The following is a 19954-nucleotide window of genomic DNA, read 5'->3' on the forward strand; positions in this document are numbered from 1 at the left end:
ACTAGAAATGTAGGGTTTGTGAATCTCTTATGAGAAGAGTGGCAAAATCCAGAGAGAATGGATTAAAATTATTTCTTCTGGAAAAATCTTTACAGCCTGACTCTGAACTGGAAAGGAGATGGGGGACATAGAAATGAGAGGATGATGGAGAAAGTGAAACAGTATTTCTTAAAACTAATTTTCAAGAGAAAGTAACACGTTCCAACCTGTTGCCACAGGTGATAAGAGAAAATTGCTCAGGGGGCACTTTATACATGTGAAATAAACAACAACCCCCTGCCAACCCCCCTCCTCCCCCCCAAAATACGACGTTGCTCCAGAAAAAAAATAACAGAGAAGAGGGAGTCTATTTAGGAAGAATTTGGCCTCCCTAGCTTGAAAACAAGTAACCTTGAAATATAAAATTAAAAAAACCTCCTCTCAAAATCCAAACAATGCTTTGTAAATTTGTGAAGAGTACACCGTGCAGCTTATAAAGGCTCTGGCATTGCAATGTCCTCCAGTCATTTCCCTGGGTCTCTTAGTCTGCCTTCTCTCTCTTACTGCCCTTCTTCCAAGCACACCTTCCCTAGCATACTTGCCTGGAAGCTGGCCTGTTTACTGCTCACTGGCCCCAAAAGGTCCCATTTTTCCTGCTTTTTCACACCAAGCTGAAAGGCTCTAACTGCCTGCAGACCGTTTACCCTGTTTGCAGCCCCTGTTTGCTGGCTCCCTAGTTGCTCTCAGAGAGTCTCCTTTTATACCCTGCTGGGCCTGGACTGGCTCCGCCCCCTCATTAGGGCTTCTGTCAAGCCCAGGCAGCAATTAGCAATCACTCAGCCAGCAATACTCCCAGCTTCTCAGTGCATGCACACGCCAAACACACACAGCCCACCAAACAATGAGAAGCTGGAGGTGAATCCAGGGCTTTGTGGGACTGGGGAAATCGCACCCATGTGGTGCAGTGGGGCAGGGGAGGGCACCTGATGCAGCAGTGAAGGTGGAGGGGGGAAGTTGTCTGTGTGGTGTATGGCCTGTGGCTCACTCAGCGTGGCCCATACAGCATGCGGCTCCCAATTGTGTAGCCCCTGGGGACTTAGAAGTTGGACAGCAGTGGCCTAGGGGAATCTGACCACTCAATTCAAGAACCTTTCCCTAGGAAATGATTTATTGTGCTGGTCCACTACAGAAACCTTATTAGCAAATGGTACATACTGTTTAATGTTAGGTATTTTAACTGAAGTTGATATATAGTTAATCCACTTTAAGCCATAAATTGAGTGAAATGAAATAACCTAAAGTAATATTAAATCTACTTTAGAAGGTTTTAAGAATATTTTAATGAAATATACAGTTGATCTGCACATTAAATTGATTTATAACTGATCATATTGAAGTTAATGACAATTTTGAAACCTATTGCCTATACTGGAAACCCTCGCTATTCAAGGTTCAGCATTCACAGTTTCAAATATTTGCAAATGCTGAACCTGCATTTTAAGTACACTTTATACACTTACAGGAGCTCCTCGGGAGCTCCGCACTTGCTGCTGCTGCTGGGCTCCTGCTGCCACCAGGCTCCTGCCACCACGCTCCCACCATCACCGCCAGAGCCATGCCCCCCCCACCACTGGGGGCACTGCGTTTATGAACACAAACTGCATTCATGAATGCAGTGTTTCATTCATGGATTTCGCCGTTCACAAGAGATATGAGAACATATCCTTATACTACTGTGAACATTTACACAGCAGCAGAAGGCACTTGCTTTCTTAATGGATTAAAGGCTGGTAGCTGAAAAGTGGGAAACTATAAGGAGTGTTTTTGGTAGAGAAAATACTCTTAGAAAAATATTCTTAGATCTTAGAGAAAATACTCTAAGACAATATTCTTAGATCTTAACAGTGAGAGCTGCTGAAAGGTAAATAATAAGACACTTATTAGTTTCTTATATGGTCTCATTTAAGCCAGCCAGGATTTTTTTATGGCATGACAAATAATTGGTTTTAATAATTTTTAAATATTTTTTTAAATGAAGAAAGTATTAAAAGATTAGAAAAAGTAAGCGATTGAAGTCAAATCTAGTATCTGTTATATGAGATTAAGATATTCAGTGCTACTTTGTATCACATCAGATCTCGTAAAGATGCACAATGGGGAAGGAAAAGGAAGTCATGTTTCAAAGCAGATTACTGGCAGAGCAGCAAAAAAGAACATGCGCATAGCATAAACACTCACACAAATGTACACACTGTTATGAACTGTGAAAAGACTTATCATTGGTATTCCTCTTTCCTGTATCTTACACATACAAACTACAAAATCTAGTAAGTTATAAAATATGACTACCCTAAGCTTTCTGTGTTGTTTCTTTCCCTGATTACATCTCTTCATCCTCATTTTCCCTATTTCCCTTTCCACTTTCTTTCCTTTCTGTCTTTTTTGTTTCTTTAAAAAAAGACACATAACTGACCTGGGTATACTGGCTGTGGCTACTGTTCAGTGGTTACTGTGTATTTATTATTACTTGTATAAACAAGTACTACATAAATATGCAGTAACCTAAGTTACTGAGCAGTAGTGCTGGCAAATGCCTCTTTTGTGATACTACTATGCAGTGGCATTGCATCACAGTTTTTGCCACACAACGCTACTGTACAGTAGTATCGGGCTACTGCACAGTCAGTGTCCTGTGTAGGTGCTTCCACTGTATAACTTGATCCACTGCTAAAAAGAGTGTGGATCAAGGAAGCCATTCAATGAAGAATAGTTTTATCTTTTAATTCTGTGCTATATGTATTTTAAAGTAAAAGGAAACCAGGCAATAGAACAGCTTGTATGTATGTAAGATACTACCAAAGAGTGAGACCAAAGAGACAATTTAAAGGGGTTATTAAAAGAAACAGTCAATATGCATAGTATAAATCTCTCTTTAGTAGTATGCAGTCTGAAGTTTAAAAATTCCATGGCACATTATTCTTTTTTTCAAGGTTCCCAAAAGCTAGTATTCATGGGTCAAGCCACATGTGCAATAGCAGTTCTGTGAAGGTACCATGGACTTCTTCTGCAGAATTTCTGCATTCTTCTTTTAAATTAATGCTGATAGCTTTAGGATAATTTTATAATCTTTTCATCTAAACCCTTAATACAAATTATCTTGGTACAGAAATGCTTAACATGCCCCTGTGCTATGAGTTTCCTAATACATATATTCTTTAGAATTTTTTTCTTCAAGTGTCAATTGTTGGATATGTTGTAGCATGTGTGAATGCTTACTTGTAAATACAGTCTTATAACTCACAGTATGTAGGAGTACTAATTTATTTTTTCTTCCTAAACAAATAATATATATGTGTATTATTTTCTTGATTAGTTATTGAAGCATTTACAGAATTAGATTAATAGTATTAGGAAATGTTCACATTTAAAATTAATGTCCCTTAATTATATTAACTAAGACAATGGTGTTATGAAGTACCCCAAATAGAGCTAAGAATGACATTTGGAATTGCTCACCTTAGCCAGATAAGCTTCCACTCTGTTTTTTGAAGATAATGCATTTCCAGCTGGATTTATAAAGCTTCCTCCAAGACCAAGACTTCTATTTAGTGCTAAATTGTTCCCAAGATTTCCAAGCTGAGCTGTATCCAGAACTGGACTTGCAGTCAAACTTCCATTTACAATGCTGTTGGCAATTAAAGATTTGCTCTTGTGACGCTCATGGAGGAGTTTAGCATTGGCCTCTGCAAGCCTGTCATTAGCTCTATAAATAGTTAAGAAGCATGTAAGCATTTTTTGTTAATTATTTCACCACCACAACTGCATTATCTGATCACTGAGGCAATCTATTCTTTTTCAACTAGAATGTGGCTGTTCAAAAATATTTATCCTGGATGTCTCAAGTCACAGGCTAGTACTCTAACCATTGGACAATACATCCTTTCAGAGAAGGCTGATCCTGCGAAGTGCTCAGAGATAAACAGCATATCATTACCTTACAAGAGGGAGCTTATTTATTCAGAAGTCAACTTTTACATTCAAATATGGATTTGGGCCTATAATACAAGAAACAATTTCTTTCTTACCATGAACAAAGAAGAAATTACTATATAACAGCCAAAAGATAAAAATTGAAAAAATACACATTACACTCTATAAAAATTAAATATATTTCTACTACATATAGAATATTAAGTTATTCATTATTAATGGAAATGCCCAGTCTTTATGCACATCATGTGGTATAGGTCCAGCTGTGAGAGGTTTTAGAGATAAATTTAATAATGGGGAAAATTAGCAGTTTATCTTTTGGTTTAAAGTAAAGGCTTTGACTTACCTTTCTAATTTACTTGCCAGAGATTTTCTAATTTTTAATTCCTCCACATACAAGTCTTTGTACCTTTCCAATTCTGTCTGGGTGGACTCCTTTTGAAAAATGCTGTCTTGCTGAGTGTTTTTTATTCTAGCAAGTTCAGATTCCAGATCTCTCATTCTGTGCTCCAGTTGGTTTCTCAGAGAAGCATTATTAGTAGTTCTTATTTGTTCTAATGTCTCTTGGGAGGCTGCCTGTGTCTAAAGCAAATCATATTATCTTAATAAATTGAAAAGCAAAGATGAATTTTCCTCCTTGTTAGATTCTCAAACACAACTTAAGTACACCAATTTACTCAGGGAACTATTATTCCTTAGTGCCAGCAATAAAGAATGGAGAAATCTAAAATCGCTACACAAAAGAATGACTTCAGCTTAGAAAGAAACTCCATTAACAGGCTGCTGTTACATCAAATCTGATACTCAATTGGCAGTCTAACTGCAGCTCCAATCCCAGTGCCGGTGAAAGAATTACAAGTATTTTACGAACTCATGCATATAATATTTTCAGAAAGTAAATAATTATTGCAAACCAAAAAAGTTACTTTGTTACTTGTGTTTTATCAACATTTGGTCTTTAGAATAGACACAGTTTAGGCATATAAAATCATCTGCTATGGAAAGTTTGAGTACCAATGACACTTAGAGCATAACATGTATCATTTTGCGTCTACTTACAAAGAACAAAAAAAGCCCTATCCTTTTAAATGTCCTCTAATTTCTTTCTCCTTCAAGGAGCTGATGAATGATAGCCTAAAGAACAGGGAAGAGAAGGTTACTGTGCTCTGCAAAATAAATACAGAGAACAAAAAGGTTATTTGCTAAGGTTTTTGGATACTATTCCTCTATGTGGAAGACAGGCTGGAACTCCTCTCCCTGGTAAAAAAAAAAAAAAAAAAAGTCAGTTTGGGATGGGCTTTGTGACTGAATGACCTGCTGGCACTATAGAAAAGGAATCAAAGATTGTGCCCAAATTTTCTTTTCATTTTTTCTTCGTCATCTCTGTCTCCAGTTCCTCAATTACTATACTAGAAACATCTCAAAAATAACATTTTCCACTATTAAATAAATGTAAAATAAATATAAAGCTTGTACAAAGCATCAAGTAGTAAATATATTAACCTGCAAAAATAAATTGACTTCTTCTAATTTTTGTCTTATTTCTTGTCTGGCTCGTTCTTCAATCTCTCTTTTATAGTGTTCTATTTGACTGTGGTCCATCATATTCGTTTCTACATGGCGTTTGAGGTTAGCAACTTCTTCTTCCAACTGCCATTTATTCTTTTCCAGCTTTTCATGATTCTTATGTAGTATCTTCATAGAAGACAACTGTTCTCGCAAATCATGATTTGCAGATTCTAACTGCGTAGCTTTTTTTGACTCTGTTTTCAGCTGCTGGGATAGTTCATCTACCTGCATACATTGAGAAAAACTGAACTTAGTTATCAAACAGAGCTCAAAATCTTCTACTCTGTGAGTTTGTGAAAAATATCAGTCAAAATATTTTACAATCCAGAGTATGTTAAATGAACAAAAACTATTCTAAACATTTTTAAAAGTACATCTGTTAAACAGTTTCTCAGAGGGTGCTTAAGACCACTTCCTTTGTCTCCCACCCTATGCAGTAGTTCACATAAATACTTTAGAACCACCTCTGCAAAAAAACAAAACCCAAAAACCTTAGCTCCCAAATCAAAGGCAGTTTACTCACATACTTGGGCTTTGAATACACTGGTCTCATTATTTACTGGGTCTACTCAAATGCTCAAAGGTAAGCAAGTACATAACTATAGTTAGGGCCTTATATGTTAAATATCAAAATGCATACATCAATTTAAAAACTGTTAAATAGGATAGTTAGAATATCAAATCTTCACAAGATGCATCTACATGTGAAATCAGCACGATGCAATAAACACTGTGAAGTTTGCGCTGGAGTTTATTGCTCCTGGGTGCAGTGTTTACACGTGCACCTGGGACTGCAGCATATTGAGCCAGGGCAGGACAGCCCTGGCTGGCAGGGAGCCCCAGGGGTCAGCCTGCCAGCCTGGGGCTGCTTCAGCCAGGCTCAATGTGCTGCAGAGGTGTTGGCTGGGGCACGATGCTGCTACAATGCAGGGCTAGCCATCAGGCAGCTCTGCACTGTAGCACACTTGTGCCCCAGTCAGCGTCTACACATGCATTGCAATGGCGTAAGTAACACCACCATAGGATAGTACTTGTATTGGGCACTACTAACCTATGGCAGAGTTAATTAGTTTACTCCAGCATAATAGCTCGGCACGTTGTAGACAGAGTTGCTTTACTGAGGAACTAATCAGGCAACTCCACAGTAAGCACCTCATGTAGATTCTCCCACTGACACTTTAATAGAGAAGGAAAAAAAAATCTAAGATATTTTTCTTATAATAATTTAGAAGAAAAGGTCAGATTTTTCATTCTGAAACTAGATTAAAGGTGACTGAAAAAAGGTTTCTATTCTCTGTCACTAATTCATATACTTCTTGTTATACTCATTTAAATTTTTAAAAAGGCCAAGAAATCAGATGAGTATGTAGACGATTGAAAATATTCATAGACAGTCTCAAATGTCTAATTCCAGAACTGTATTCATCTTCACAAAATCATTGCAAAGAAAGTAATCTATGTATGAATTCCCCACCTTTCCACTCAAATATAAGTATTACCACTGTAAAGAAGCCATACAAATAATATTTTTTAATTTATAAAAATACACTGATGTGAAGGCACTTAATGCATTGTACAATAATATATGATAAAATAATTTACTTACATAAATCAAAAACACAGCACATTAGCAACAGAGTTACATTCATTAACACAGGGAGGAATGTTAGTAGAGAAGGTTCTAGCTAGGAAACAAAAGCAGCATTTCCAAATGCTAGGTAAATGGTGGTGATAAAATACACCCCAGCAGTCTTTCCTGCCCAAGTGCAGGTGGGCTGGACCCAATGATTTTGTAAGGTCCCTTCTAGCCCCTCACATCTATGAAACTATGAAACTCGTAGGAAATGCTTTCAGATATTTAGCAAGACAGATGTGGACCAAAACACGTATCAGCCACTGTATTTTCTTGCATATAACATGCATCAAATCAGTTGCTGGAAATTTGGCATGTATGTTTTAAGTGAGGAAATATAGTAATAACAGCTACTATACCAGGAGCATTTGCCAAGGGAAAGAGAAAGTAATACTGTACCTATTGCACAGGAGGCAGAACACTGAGCATGTAGGATTCCCTAGCTATGAGCACTTTGTCTTTTCCCCTGGAGAGGCTTGTGCTGGAGAAGCTGCAACCAACACAGCAAAAACCTCTGTCCCAGCTTTGGAGCTGAGCCCTAGGTGATGGGGCAGAAACTCCTGCTGAATCAACTAGGTGGGTCCTCAGATGACTCTAGAACTGCTGCTGCCTAGGATCTGGTGCTCAGCTAACCTGACACGTGTTCAGCTTAAGAAGAGAAGAGGGGCTCGGCAGTCTGGCTTAGCCAGTAGCACCTTTTTCATCCTTCAGCTACAGTACAGTAGCAGCCACACGTTTTGCTCCTATCCTGCTGCAGCTGCCTCTTCCCTGGAAAAATACTGTACTTACGAGTATTTTCAAGGAAAGATCTTTTTTCCTTCATTCTGCCTTTTAAAAATAAGGGGTGTAACTTATTTGGGGTTTGCTGTATATTAGAAAATATAGTAAATTCCACATCCAATGGACCACCTTGTCTGCTAACACAAGGGTTGATTGTGGAATTCCTAACAGGTGAATTGTACTGGAACACTAATATGTGATGAAACAAAACTAAAAAATATGGTTTTTGAATATAGCCAAGTTTATACAGTAATTAATTTACCAATGCATTATTATTAATCCTGTTGTAGATAAATTAGTCATTTAGCATTCAGTGGAGATACAACTGTCCATGTTAAAAAAAAAACGATTTTTTTTACCCATAATTCTTCTTTGAAGCTGAAAGCTGTACTTACATAAGTCTAGATTCCTTATTAATCTTCTACTAGAGTTGCAGAGGTAATATATGGGGAGAATGCAGTATTATGTGCCTTTTTGTCATGCCTCTTCCTCAAAAGAAACTTATGCTCACAATGTATTAGCGACTCAGCAGAGGGATAAATCAACTACTTTAAAAGCATCATTATATAATTTTTCTTAAAAGTCACTAGCTATATGAACAAAGAGATAGTTAGCTGTGTTAGTCTGAAGTCAAGCAGAGAGTGCAAATCTACCATCTATAAGAACAAAAACACACTTAAATATAGCCAGAATTCTAAAAGGGACATCCACAGAGTGTCAAGTTTCAAGCAACAGAACCTACCTTTGTTTTTAATCTACTAACTTCACCATCCATTTCAGAATATTTGTTCTTCAGTTCTCCTTGGAAACTAAACTGCAACTCACTTTCTCTACTCTCATATTCTTTTAATTTCTTCTTCGCTGTTTTTAGAAGTTTCTTGACTCTGCATAGCAAATACAATGGAAAGACAAATAAAACCCATCTTCTCCATAACTGCCCATTAGGTATTTTAAGACTATTGTCAAATCCCCCCTCAATTTTCTCTTCTCCAAACAAGATAACCCTGGTTCTTTCACCCTTTCCTCAACAGTGTGCATCCCAGATTGCTATTAATTTTGTTGCTCTCTGATGGATTCTTTTTAATCTAGCCACGTTCTTCTTGAAATGTAGGGCCCAAAGCTACACACAATACTCCACGTGAGGCCTCACCAGGACTGAACAGAGAGGAAGAATCACTTTCTTTGATTTGCAAGAGACACTACTGTTAATACAATCCAGTACAGTGTTGGCCTTTTTGCAACAAGAACAGTGTTGGTTCCTTTTCATCTTATAGTCTGCTGTAACTTCCAGGTCCTTCTCTGCAGTACTCCAACCTAACTAACCATTTTCCAGTCTGCATCTGTGCATGCAATTATTGAGTCCCAAATGCAGGACTCTGTACTTGTCCCTGTTGAATTTCATTTGATTGAGTGCAGACTATTTCTCCATTTTATCCAACTCATTCTGGATCACAACCCTACCCTCCAGACTGCCTGCAACTCCATCCAACTTGGTGTCATCCATAAATTTGCTAAGCATGCACCCAATCTCATCATCCAGATCATTAATAAAGACATTAAACAATATTGGATGTCTATATGTGCAGGCATAGGGAGTAAGGTGCCCTGTCTTTCCCCATCAGAAAAAACTGCACAGCACAACAGATCAGTCCAATGTTTTTTGCACTATTCCATAATTGGGTTACTCAGCTGCATAAGTGAACATTTATTCGCATGCCACACATCCTCAAATAAGTCTCTCATGTTATTTTGGGAAGGCAGAATGAAGAAAAAAAGATTTTTCCGGAATCCTACCTTCCACAGCCTGGGCTCACCACACATGCTGGCCACACAGAGGAGGGACAGAGGCCATTCCTCAGAGTTATTTACCTTCTTGCTACAGGTCTACAGCTAGACATTCAACCCTTCCAGTCAGTGCCAAACTGCCAGCAGCTTTTGGCTGCTTGGAGGCTGAGAGAGGGTAAAACCTCTACCTGTGGACCTGCTGCGAAAGGGTGGTGACACTGAAAAGTCAACCTTCTATGTGGCCAAGAGCCCAGCAGAGCCAGCTCCCAGTAGCCATTACAATATCCCCATGCTTCCATTCCTGTACAGAAATCAATTTCCGTGCATAAGACATGTACCTGATTTTTGAGGACTAATTTTCAGGCATGTTATGCATGTGGTATACGAATAAATACACTATAAAGATATGCTATTATGTAAGTGATTGTTACGATTTAACGGTTGAGCATGAACAGCATGTACATAGTAATATACAAATTTTTAAAGTTAAAATTAAGCTAATTGGACCAAATTTTAGGTCATTCTTAAAACTTTTAAAAGTGATCAAAGATCCCTACCCATAACACTCTTTTTGCAGTTCACCATTTCTTTTCATCTCTTGATCCAGTCGGGCTTCCACCGATCGTTTTGTCTCTAATAGCTTCTTCGCTTTTTTCTTTTCACTTTCAAGCTTCCAAAAAGAAAAATACATACATATTCCTACATATATCATGTAACGACAGTTTACATTTGCCATTTGTGGATATAAAGGAAGCAGAATCTTACATTCCTGACAAACAAATTGGAATGCAATTTAAAACGGTGATGTTTTGCATTAAGCTATGTTAAATACACATTCACAGGCAGGAGAGAGAGACAGGTAATATTCAATGTTGCTAAGGTTAAGGTTATTAATTATTCTTAATATTAAGGCTATGAATTCACTGTTCATTAAGTAATGAAGTCTTGGTGCCCACACTGTGACTGGGGATCTCCACATACATACAAAGACCGCCAGTGCATTTCCAACAGGATCTCCATTACTTCTAGAGGCAGAAAGCAAACTGGTATGTTCATATCTAAAAATGTACTTCGGTTGGCACTCCTTTTGTCTGGACTGAAACAAGCATGCATTCTTCTTTTTGTTCCTTGAGGTAGGACCCATTAACATGTTGGGATTTTGACACTGCAGTGGCATACTTATCATAGACCCTAATCAAAAGTTTCACTAAGTTATCTAAAAGTAATATTAACTGACAAGCTATAAAAAATTCCGAATCATCTGTCCCAAATCCCAGTGTGGAGTGGGGGTTCCAGGAGAAGAAGGATCTTCATAGTTCCCTGTTTTAGGAAACATGTAAAAAAGTTGTCATTTTATGCTTAAATCCCTTGCATCATGGGATTCAGTTAACTAATGACCTCAGGAAAATCAGAGAAGGAATAATCATGTGACTGGCAATACTTTAAGCTCTCTTCTTTCAAACATATCATCTTAACATAGGGAGGGACGTCCAACTTCTGAGTATCTGGGGAACACATGCCCCCTGGCCCACATTATGTGGGGGGCCCTATGTAGCACCAGTGCCCCATGTGCCCCCCTTATACCACCCCACTGTGCAAGCAGCCACTCTCCCTCCCTTACACTTTGAGGAGAGGGAATGAAGGAGAGCAGATCACTCTGGGAAACAGGGAGTCTGAGATTTGTTTCAAGCCAGAACATTTTTATAAACCTTCTACCGTTGTTGTAGCCCTTCAGGGGCATGCATGTCTTTCCCTTTGATACCTGTAGAATTATAAGTGTTTGTAGTGACAGTATGGTAACATCTATCGATCTAAAGTGAAATAGGACTTGGATCTATGACTCTTACTGTCTACCATATCATGTATACAACTCCCTGCGAGAAGCACATCCCCTTTCACATTGAGAGGTGACCTCAAAGCTTTGGGGTGGCTTTCCCAATCATAAGTTATCTTGAGCATGAATTTCAAATGATACCTAGAAATTTGACAAAACATACTAATAACTACTTGAAAAGTAAACTGAACTTAAAATTGACAACTGTTTCCATTTTTTCTTGGCTTACCTGCTCCAATATCTCAGCCTTTTCCTGAGATAGTCGAACTCCAAGTCTGGATCTTGATTGAAGTTCCTCCTCCCACATGTTACGTGTATCTTGTGCTGTCATTGAAAGCATGTTTTGCTTTTGGACCTACCAAAGTAGTATTAGCAGAAGAAAAACAACAGAAAGCAATTTGAAAATTTTTATTTAATAAATTTTAGCAGCTTTATCTTATCATGTGGCATCAGATATGAAGGCTCCTAATCATCAACATTTTCTGGTACTAGATAGAGAAATGTCATCTTGTACAAATTACCTTCCAAGAGAAAACCAACCAACTCTATATCTAATGTAAGACATGCATTGATTATTATGAACACTGAATATTAGGAACAGAAACCCCTGTTTGCTGAATCAGGTATATTTCATTATTATATACAGATTATCTGGGAGACTGTATCAGAGTTAAACTTATAAAAACCTTCCTTACACAAATGAAGTTGTTGGAGATTTCACTGAATGCATAAATAAGGCTTCTATCTTCTGTTAAGAAGAACCTTCTTGTCTTGTAGCCTTCTATAACAATTCCTAACTCTCTCAGAGATAGAAAACTTCGTAACTATCTTCTACAGATTCCCTCAAAGACAGATTGCAATTTTCCAAATTATGCCAATTTCTCCCCACCAGACACTTTGAGTATCAAGAAAATATGAAAACTATACCCTGTGATCTACAGAAAATTGTGTTAACTCTTAGAACAAAGACTTAGATTGCTGATTCTTCGGGGGAGAAACTAGTTTTAAGACACTGCGGGACATCTTTTAAAAGGGCATTAGCAAATATGCTCATAAAATTGCTACAAGAAAATTCACATTTTTAGGGGGTGAGGGGTCATGAAACAAATCAACAATCTTTATTTGATATCCTGGTGATTTGGCCATCAGCATGTACCAAGCTGCAATGCTAAAAAGATGATTTCAGGAACCAGTGATAAATTTCACTTCCATATGTTAACAGATTTGCAAACACATGGAATATCACAGATCATTTTATGAGGAAATGGTGTAATTTTTTGTAGTACACAAATTGAAGGGTGTACTTTACTGGATACAAATAATTTGATGTGCAACTAGCATGGTAAATAAAAAGAATAGCTAGGAATTAATATTGAATTTTTAAATTTTTCTCAAGTGATTGGAGCAATGGCTACTTGAAGAAAGTCAAAAGAAAGAACTATTCTGTATAGAAAGCATTTCCTAAGTGATTGTGTCCATAATATTGGAAAAGAAAAGTGTCAATCTTTAGAGAAAGATGACTTTATCTTAATTTCTATACAGAGCATTTTGTTCATTGGCAACTATACCGAACATAAGCCAAAGTCCACAAAAATAAACATGTTACTTAAACAGGAAACAAGTGACCATGGAAGAAAATGTAGCTTTTAAATAAGTGACACCTGCAAATTCAAAGCATCACAAAGGATTTTGCAAATGACACCACAGGATCCAACACTGCCGCTTATTGTACCCTGCTAAGAAATCAAGGCAAAAGTAAAATCAGCCATTGCGTATTGGAAAATCCTGCCTACTAACTCCACGCAAGCACAATTTTTTTTAAAGCTGCACTATTCCTTCATTAAGTATGAATTCAAACCTTTAGAAAACTTTTAAAATAAAGCACAAATGAAGGATGTTATCTGGTGCTTCTTAGTTTTAAAAACTGAAAAGCTGGAATATAATACAAAGTAAACAATTCAATTCAGGTTTCTGCTTGTCATTTAGCATTAGAATACAGGAGAAATGCTTAGCAACAATATCCAAAAGAATGTCCATTAGTTACCATGTTGCAAATATGCTTTGAAATTATACATAGTTTATATATATGTGAATGTTTGAGATGTAGTCTGATTTAAATCTTGAACACCAACTAAACAATAAGGTTAGGGACAGACATTCATAAAGCCTGAGCTTGAATTGATTCAGTCTTTGCAGGTTAGTCTAACCTGGCTAGGCTGAACTGGTTTGAAACCGGACAGACATTTTCTCTGGACGGAGGAAATTGAGGCACATGCCTGCAGTGGCTCAAACTAAAAGCTGGGGAGGGCACTAGAGCAGCCCTCCCTTCCCATCTGCAGGGAGCTGACCGAGGGGAGTGTGGCCAGGCCCCCGCAGGACACTCATTAGAGAGGTCGGCCTGCACGGTCCCGCTGCTGGCTCAAGGGGTGGGAGTGTTGCCAGACCCCAGGCCCGGGTTAAAACTCTGAGGCAAGGGGGGGGGTGCAGTGCATGCATCTGTTGATGATATGGAAGTTTTTAATCTCCCTCCCTGCTTTGTCGTAATGTCTGCAGCAAAGGGACAGGCAAGCAAGCCAGCTGAGAGCTGATAGTGATAACAGTCTTTATCACCTGATTAACAAAACAAATGCCTCTCTCCATTACTTCAAACTTCTTAAACAGCTTACTGGCTGACCTGTTGATTCGCTCCAAACAGCCCTAAGCAGTCACTGTTCTGTCTGCCTGCCCTAGTGAAATTGAAGAGAGATACACACAGACACCTCTCTGCCTAAGCTAGCCTACCACATGCCTAGGATCCATGTTGTGGGAGATGGGGGGAGGGAAGGATTTTCTGCTTGAGCAGCGAGGGGAGGGTGGGGGTACGGCAGGGGTAAGGCCAGGCAGACCCTCCTGTGTCTGCGGTCTCTGCTGGAGCCTTACAAAGCATTAGCTAGCATACCTTATGCTGGCTATGGTCCGTGCTGTGGCAGAGAGGAGGAAGGGTTCTTAACCAGCAACTGGTGAGGGGGTGGGGGGCACAGGGAAGCCAGCAGAACCTCCTGTGCCTGCAAGTCTGCTGGAGCTCTGGCCAGGGAGCAGAGGGGAGGGACCAGCCCTGCTGTGGAGCAGAGCCCTGCCCAGCCCAGAGAGCATGCCAGGATGCTGGGGGACTGATTTAACTTAGAACAGCAGGAGGTCTGGGACAGACTTTGCATAAACAAGTTTGACCCAAATCAGGTAAGTCTGATACTACGTTCAACCCAGTTTATCTCAAACCAGTTTCAGCCATTTTCAAACTGGTTTATGTGCACTGAATGTGTTCTGTTACAGGTTTAAACCAGGTTCTGATCACTTAAACTGGTTTATGTGCAATGTCTGTCCCTAGGCCATGGGATTGCATATTGGTATTAATATACAATGACAAATCCATAATTTGGCTTTTAGTACCGTCTGAAAATCGTCAGAAATCAAATATTTGGATACGTTAAATTGAGATTCTCATAGAAGTGCAGTTCAATAGAATATGGAAATTATTTCCCTAAAGCTCTTTTGTAAACATACACTTACTACATAATTTCAATAAAAAATATGAGAAAGTTAAACCTATAATTGACTTACGGAGACAGATTCCTGCAGGTCTTTCTGAAGTACCTCAATTCTGATTGTTTGCTGTTTGGCTGTAGCTTCCAATCTGGCATTTTCAATTTCAAGTCTTAAAAGGAAATATACTTTGTAATATGTGACAACATCCTTTTTCAGGGCCAAACTCTAAATCTATGACAGCACAAACTTGAAAGCTTTAAAATAATTATTGATATAAGACGACACTTTATAATGTAAAGCTAATAAATAATAAATAAATAAGACACAGTTTCAACACGTCAGTTATTTTCTTACCGTTGTACATGTTCTTCCAGTTGTTTTATAGCATTACTTGTTCCAGACGATGCTACTAAAAGGTCTTCCAGTTTCTGAGAAGAAGCAATCACTTCCCGTTCCTTACTGTCCAATGCATTTTTCAAATCATGAACATGTCGCTCAGATTGAATATACTGTTCTTCTGATTCTTGCAGCTGTAAAAACAAAAACAAAACACCAAACCAAACAACAAACAAAAAAGAAACACAAATGTAAATGATAACTACACGACTTTCAGAATGCAAATATATAACAAATATATAAATCACTGCTGAATACCAAAATCAAAATTCAAAGAGTTAAGTATGAACATTTCAAACTTTTAAATTTACTCCCTCTCTCGTAAAAAAAAAAAAAAAAGGCAATAAAAGTCCCAAATTTAACATTTCTCACAAATCGTTGAACTGTTTTTGATTTTGAACTATTGTTGATTATTTTATCTGGAATTTAAAAAATTAAGACATTTCTGTCTGAATGGCTAAACATTGTCCATGTTCTAGTTACTGCCTTCCTAGAATGTTACTGCAATTTCCTCCATTTTGGCTTCTTTAGTTCCTAGACCGATTCCCTGCAAGTTGTCCAAACCAAGACTGGAAAACCATTCAAAACTTTAACAAGTGGGCAATAAAAGCTGGCATCAAAGACTAACTAGAGGCAGCAGTTAACATCTTGCTACAGAATGAGAAAAGATGTGGGCCATGGGGGGCCTTGAAAATAATGACAAATCATTTATGCTTGATGTAGTAGGGAATGGGGAGCCAGAGGAGCACTGCCGACAGAGGGATGATGTAGTCAAAGCAACAGGCTAGAAAAATAATTGTTGCAGTAGCATTCTGAGGGCAAAAGTGAATTTGTCAAAACCAGAGCGGGGGAAAAAAAAGAAAGGATGGTCTACCAACTGAGTCTCAAAATGACCAGTATCTGTCTAGATGAGTTTTATCTCTGTAGATAAATAGGAAAGATGGTATCTTAATGGTATGCATTCTTAAAAAACACACAGCCAGGATCTGAGGACCTTCAGAAAAATTCAAGTTGCACATGAAACCCAGGTTACAGGTTTGAATGACAGAGAGAATGATGGTACAGTCTTCAATGACTAAGACAGGAGAATAGTGAAACACTCTCACTGCCTGAATTCATGCATAAGCCAGTATTTGCAGCTTGTAAGTTTCAAATATTTAGCTCCTTAATGCAGCTGCTGCTGCTGCAAGTAAAATATATTACTCCAATTCTGCTCAAAGTAGGAAAGCAGGTCTTCTGTAATGTTTTAAAAAAGAAAAATACAGCTCTGAGAGAACATTATTTTTTAGCTATAACTAATGCTAGCTTACAACATGCAGAAGTGTCACTTATTTTACAAGATGGAACCCAATTAAACTATCCAATTAGTTTTGGATAGTAAATTTTGGAAGACTACTTAGGACACTGAATTTTGCTTTCTTCAAGGCTCCAAGTACTCTGAGATCTTTTATAACCAAACAGCTTTAGACAAGTCCCTTCAGAGCTCAAAAATACTGTTTCTAGCATGACCACAACTTCTGTCAGTACAAAGCAACAACTGGGGTAAAAATGATTTCCTTCCCTTTTACCATTAACATCTTATTGGCATGCTTACCACAAGATGATTGTTAAGAAAATTTGTAGTATTCTAGTTGCAATAGAAATTAGCCTTTTGACTGTGATTTTGATGTTTCAAAATATTGTGCATTCTGTAAAATGAAAATCTACACAGAGAAATGTCATTTAGTTTTACACAATTCCTTCCCTTTATGATGAAGTAATCTAACCTAATACAGGAAGCCAATTCTATTTAATAATATTCTTAAAATAATCAAAACATTCTGTGGCTTTCATTATTTGAAAAAAACAAACCAAACTGCAGATCTATTAGTTTGTATAACATTGGCTTACCTTGGATTTAATCCTGTCTATTTCTTTTTGCAAGTGCATTTTGTCCTCTTCCAAGTCGTTTCGATAACGTGTTGTAACCTCCAGTGAAGCTTCTGACATTGACTGTTTTTTAAGAGCATCAGCAAGTTCTTGCTGCAGTTGTCTTACTATCCCCTAATGAAATAACTTCAGGTTAGTATTGACAAAGTATATATAAATTATTATGAAAAGACTAGATCAAGATATAAAGACCTGAGAGCTAGAAAAAAGTACAACTGATATATTTAGGAGTGCATTAAATGGCAAGCGACTGTAATGTTGGAGAAGCCCTGTAATAGCAACAGATCACTTCACCCAGTGTAGTCAATGGGTGCATCTACATGTGCACTTTAATATACATTAGCCTATTTTAATGCATATTAGAGTCACTAAAAAGCGTGAGCTTTCACTAAAGTGCATGAAATAGGCTAATGCACCTTTTTCTAGTACCTGATAATGGAGGGCACTTTTACACGTGCTCTGAGGGAAGGAGTTCGGTGCTTTCATTAGAGCGGCTCCAAGAGCCACTCTGAAGTTCTGCAGCGTCTCATGTATCAGTGTCCCCCCAAAATAGCAGCAGTGTGCCCGCTGCCATTTTTCAATATTGCTGTTGCACAAGATGTGGGAGGCTGCTGGAGCATGGTAATTACCACGTTCCAGCAGACTCGATTAGTCAAATCTGCTGTACTGTGCTGTAACTACATGCATTGGAGTAGCCTCTGTCCTCTTTTTATCATACCATCAATTGATCGAACCTAAAACTACTCTTAGTTCTTTCCACTCAGTTCACACCCTCGTTTACTATACCTGGTGTTAAACCTCTTTTTTCTTGCTCCATGGCTTACAGATATTCTTTAATACTCCTCTTTTTCACTTGTTTCCCATTTCCTCTCTCCTAAACTTCTGCTTGTGTAGTTTCCCCTATGCTATTCTAGTTTGTATTCTCACTGTCCAGTAGACATGTAAAGTTAACTGCTTCATAAGTTTTGATTTCAATATGTACAAACAGCACTAAGAAAAAAGTTGAAAGGAACTGCAGATGAAAAGGTTTGCATTAGGGAGTTATGGCTCAAATCTTCTGAGTGGCATAAAGAGGTAAAGGAAACCAGAGATGGATCTCTTTGTCACAACTTTCTCCTATTCCAGGACAGAAAAATAACTGTATATTTCTGTGTAAATAAGCTAGCATAATTACTTTTCCCAATTATTATAGCTCAAAACAACACAGGAACTTTAGTGAATAAAGCTCAAATATTTTTCAGAAAATTTTATGCTTACCTCTCTTTCAACTTTCTCAGTTTCATATTTAAAGACTTGATCTCTTAAAGTATTGCATTTGGTGATTAATTCCTTATTTCTTTCTTCTACCATATGGACTTGTTTTTCTGTATCAGCTCTAAGCTTATTGAAAATATCATTAAATCTGTCTTGGACATCACTCACTACTTTCTCTTTAATAATCCCTTTATTTTGCATATCTTCCAGTTGCTGCCGGAGTAAAAGGTTTTCACTTTGGAGCTGAGCCAATCGTTCTTGCATTGATTCCTGTTTTATACTAAACTTGTTTATTTGATCCTTATCCATTTGTCGAGCATGGTCATGTTCCTTTGCCTGACACTGTGCCTGGTTTAGTTCTCTTTGAGTGCTCTCTAAAAGCAAGGTTTTTTCTCTAAGAGTTTGCATTACTTGATGAAGTTCATTTTCTAAACCATTAATTTTGGTTTCAGCCTTACTAAGCTTCTGAGACAAGCTATTGTTGGTCTCTCGTAGATTTGAGAGGTCATGACTAAGCTTGTCTTGTAAACGAAGCCACTCGTCACGCTCTCTTTGCAATGTCCTTTCAACATCGCTTTTTGATGCCTGACAACGTTCAAGTTCTTGAACAGCAGAGTTCAAACGAGAACGAAATGATTCAAGCTCTATTTCCAGCCTGTCTTTGTTTTCTTTTGTCTGCTCTATTTTGGAGGTTAGCATTGTAGATTCTGTCTTTAATACATTCAACTGCCCATTGTACTGAAAAACCGTCTGTGTTAGAGCTTCCTCATTTAGTTTTAGTTCCTTTTTAAGATCTTCATTTTTTTCTTTCAAGGCTTCATTTTCTTCCAAATATTTAGTTTCTTCCTCCTGGTGCCGAATTCTTATCCGATCAAGTTCTATTCTTAGAATAGCAATTTCATCTTGCAGTATCTGATTTTTGTGTAACAAATCCTTTTCTCTGTCATGATTATCAGGTAGCTGAGTAATTGAGAACACAAAACCAGGATGTTGAGGATGAATAATGAATATATATGTAATACTTAACACATGAAAAAGCATTTTGATATTTTTAATAATCAAGGATGACTTATGAAACAGCTTAACTATAAACTACAGTCAAAGTTGCTGAAAAGACTTTGAACTCATGTTATCTTCCAATATATACATATTTCAGAACTATAAAATGTCATTCCAACCAAAACAGTAAATCTAATTCATGGCTTCTTTTTTAAAAGTAACAATTTAAGGATTAAAAACTTTTTTAAAAGTGTACTTTATGGTTGCTATCCCATTGGCAGAAT

The 19954-nt window shown here is 37.8% G+C and overlaps 1 protein-coding gene across 1 annotated transcript in view; it reads right to left on the reverse strand.

Annotated features, from left to right (window-relative positions):
• The window catches only part of ANKRD26 (ankyrin repeat domain 26), a 147582-nt gene that overhangs the window by 25747 nt on the left and 101881 nt on the right, over window positions 1-19954 (reverse strand). The window contains exons 29-38 of the mRNA XM_019509242.1: window positions 18675-19631; window positions 17379-17531; window positions 15447-15622; window positions 15168-15261; window positions 11800-11925; window positions 10294-10406; window positions 8694-8835; window positions 5473-5763; window positions 4316-4551; window positions 3496-3742 (exon numbers count right to left, since the gene is read on the reverse strand). Coding sequence (XP_019364787.1) covers window positions 3496-3742; window positions 4316-4551; window positions 5473-5763; window positions 8694-8835; window positions 10294-10406; window positions 11800-11925; window positions 15168-15261; window positions 15447-15622; window positions 17379-17531; window positions 18675-19631 — 2535 coding nt within the window. The remainder of the gene's footprint in view (window positions 1-3495; window positions 3743-4315; window positions 4552-5472; window positions 5764-8693; window positions 8836-10293; window positions 10407-11799; window positions 11926-15167; window positions 15262-15446; window positions 15623-17378; window positions 17532-18674; window positions 19632-19954) is intronic.

The sequence above is a fragment of the Gavialis gangeticus genome, unplaced genomic scaffold (assembly GCF_001723915.1).
Source record: "Gavialis gangeticus isolate Ggan-Ray unplaced genomic scaffold, GavGan_comp1, whole genome shotgun sequence".
In the NCBI taxonomy this organism is placed as follows: Eukaryota; Metazoa; Chordata; order Crocodylia; family Gavialidae; genus Gavialis; species Gavialis gangeticus.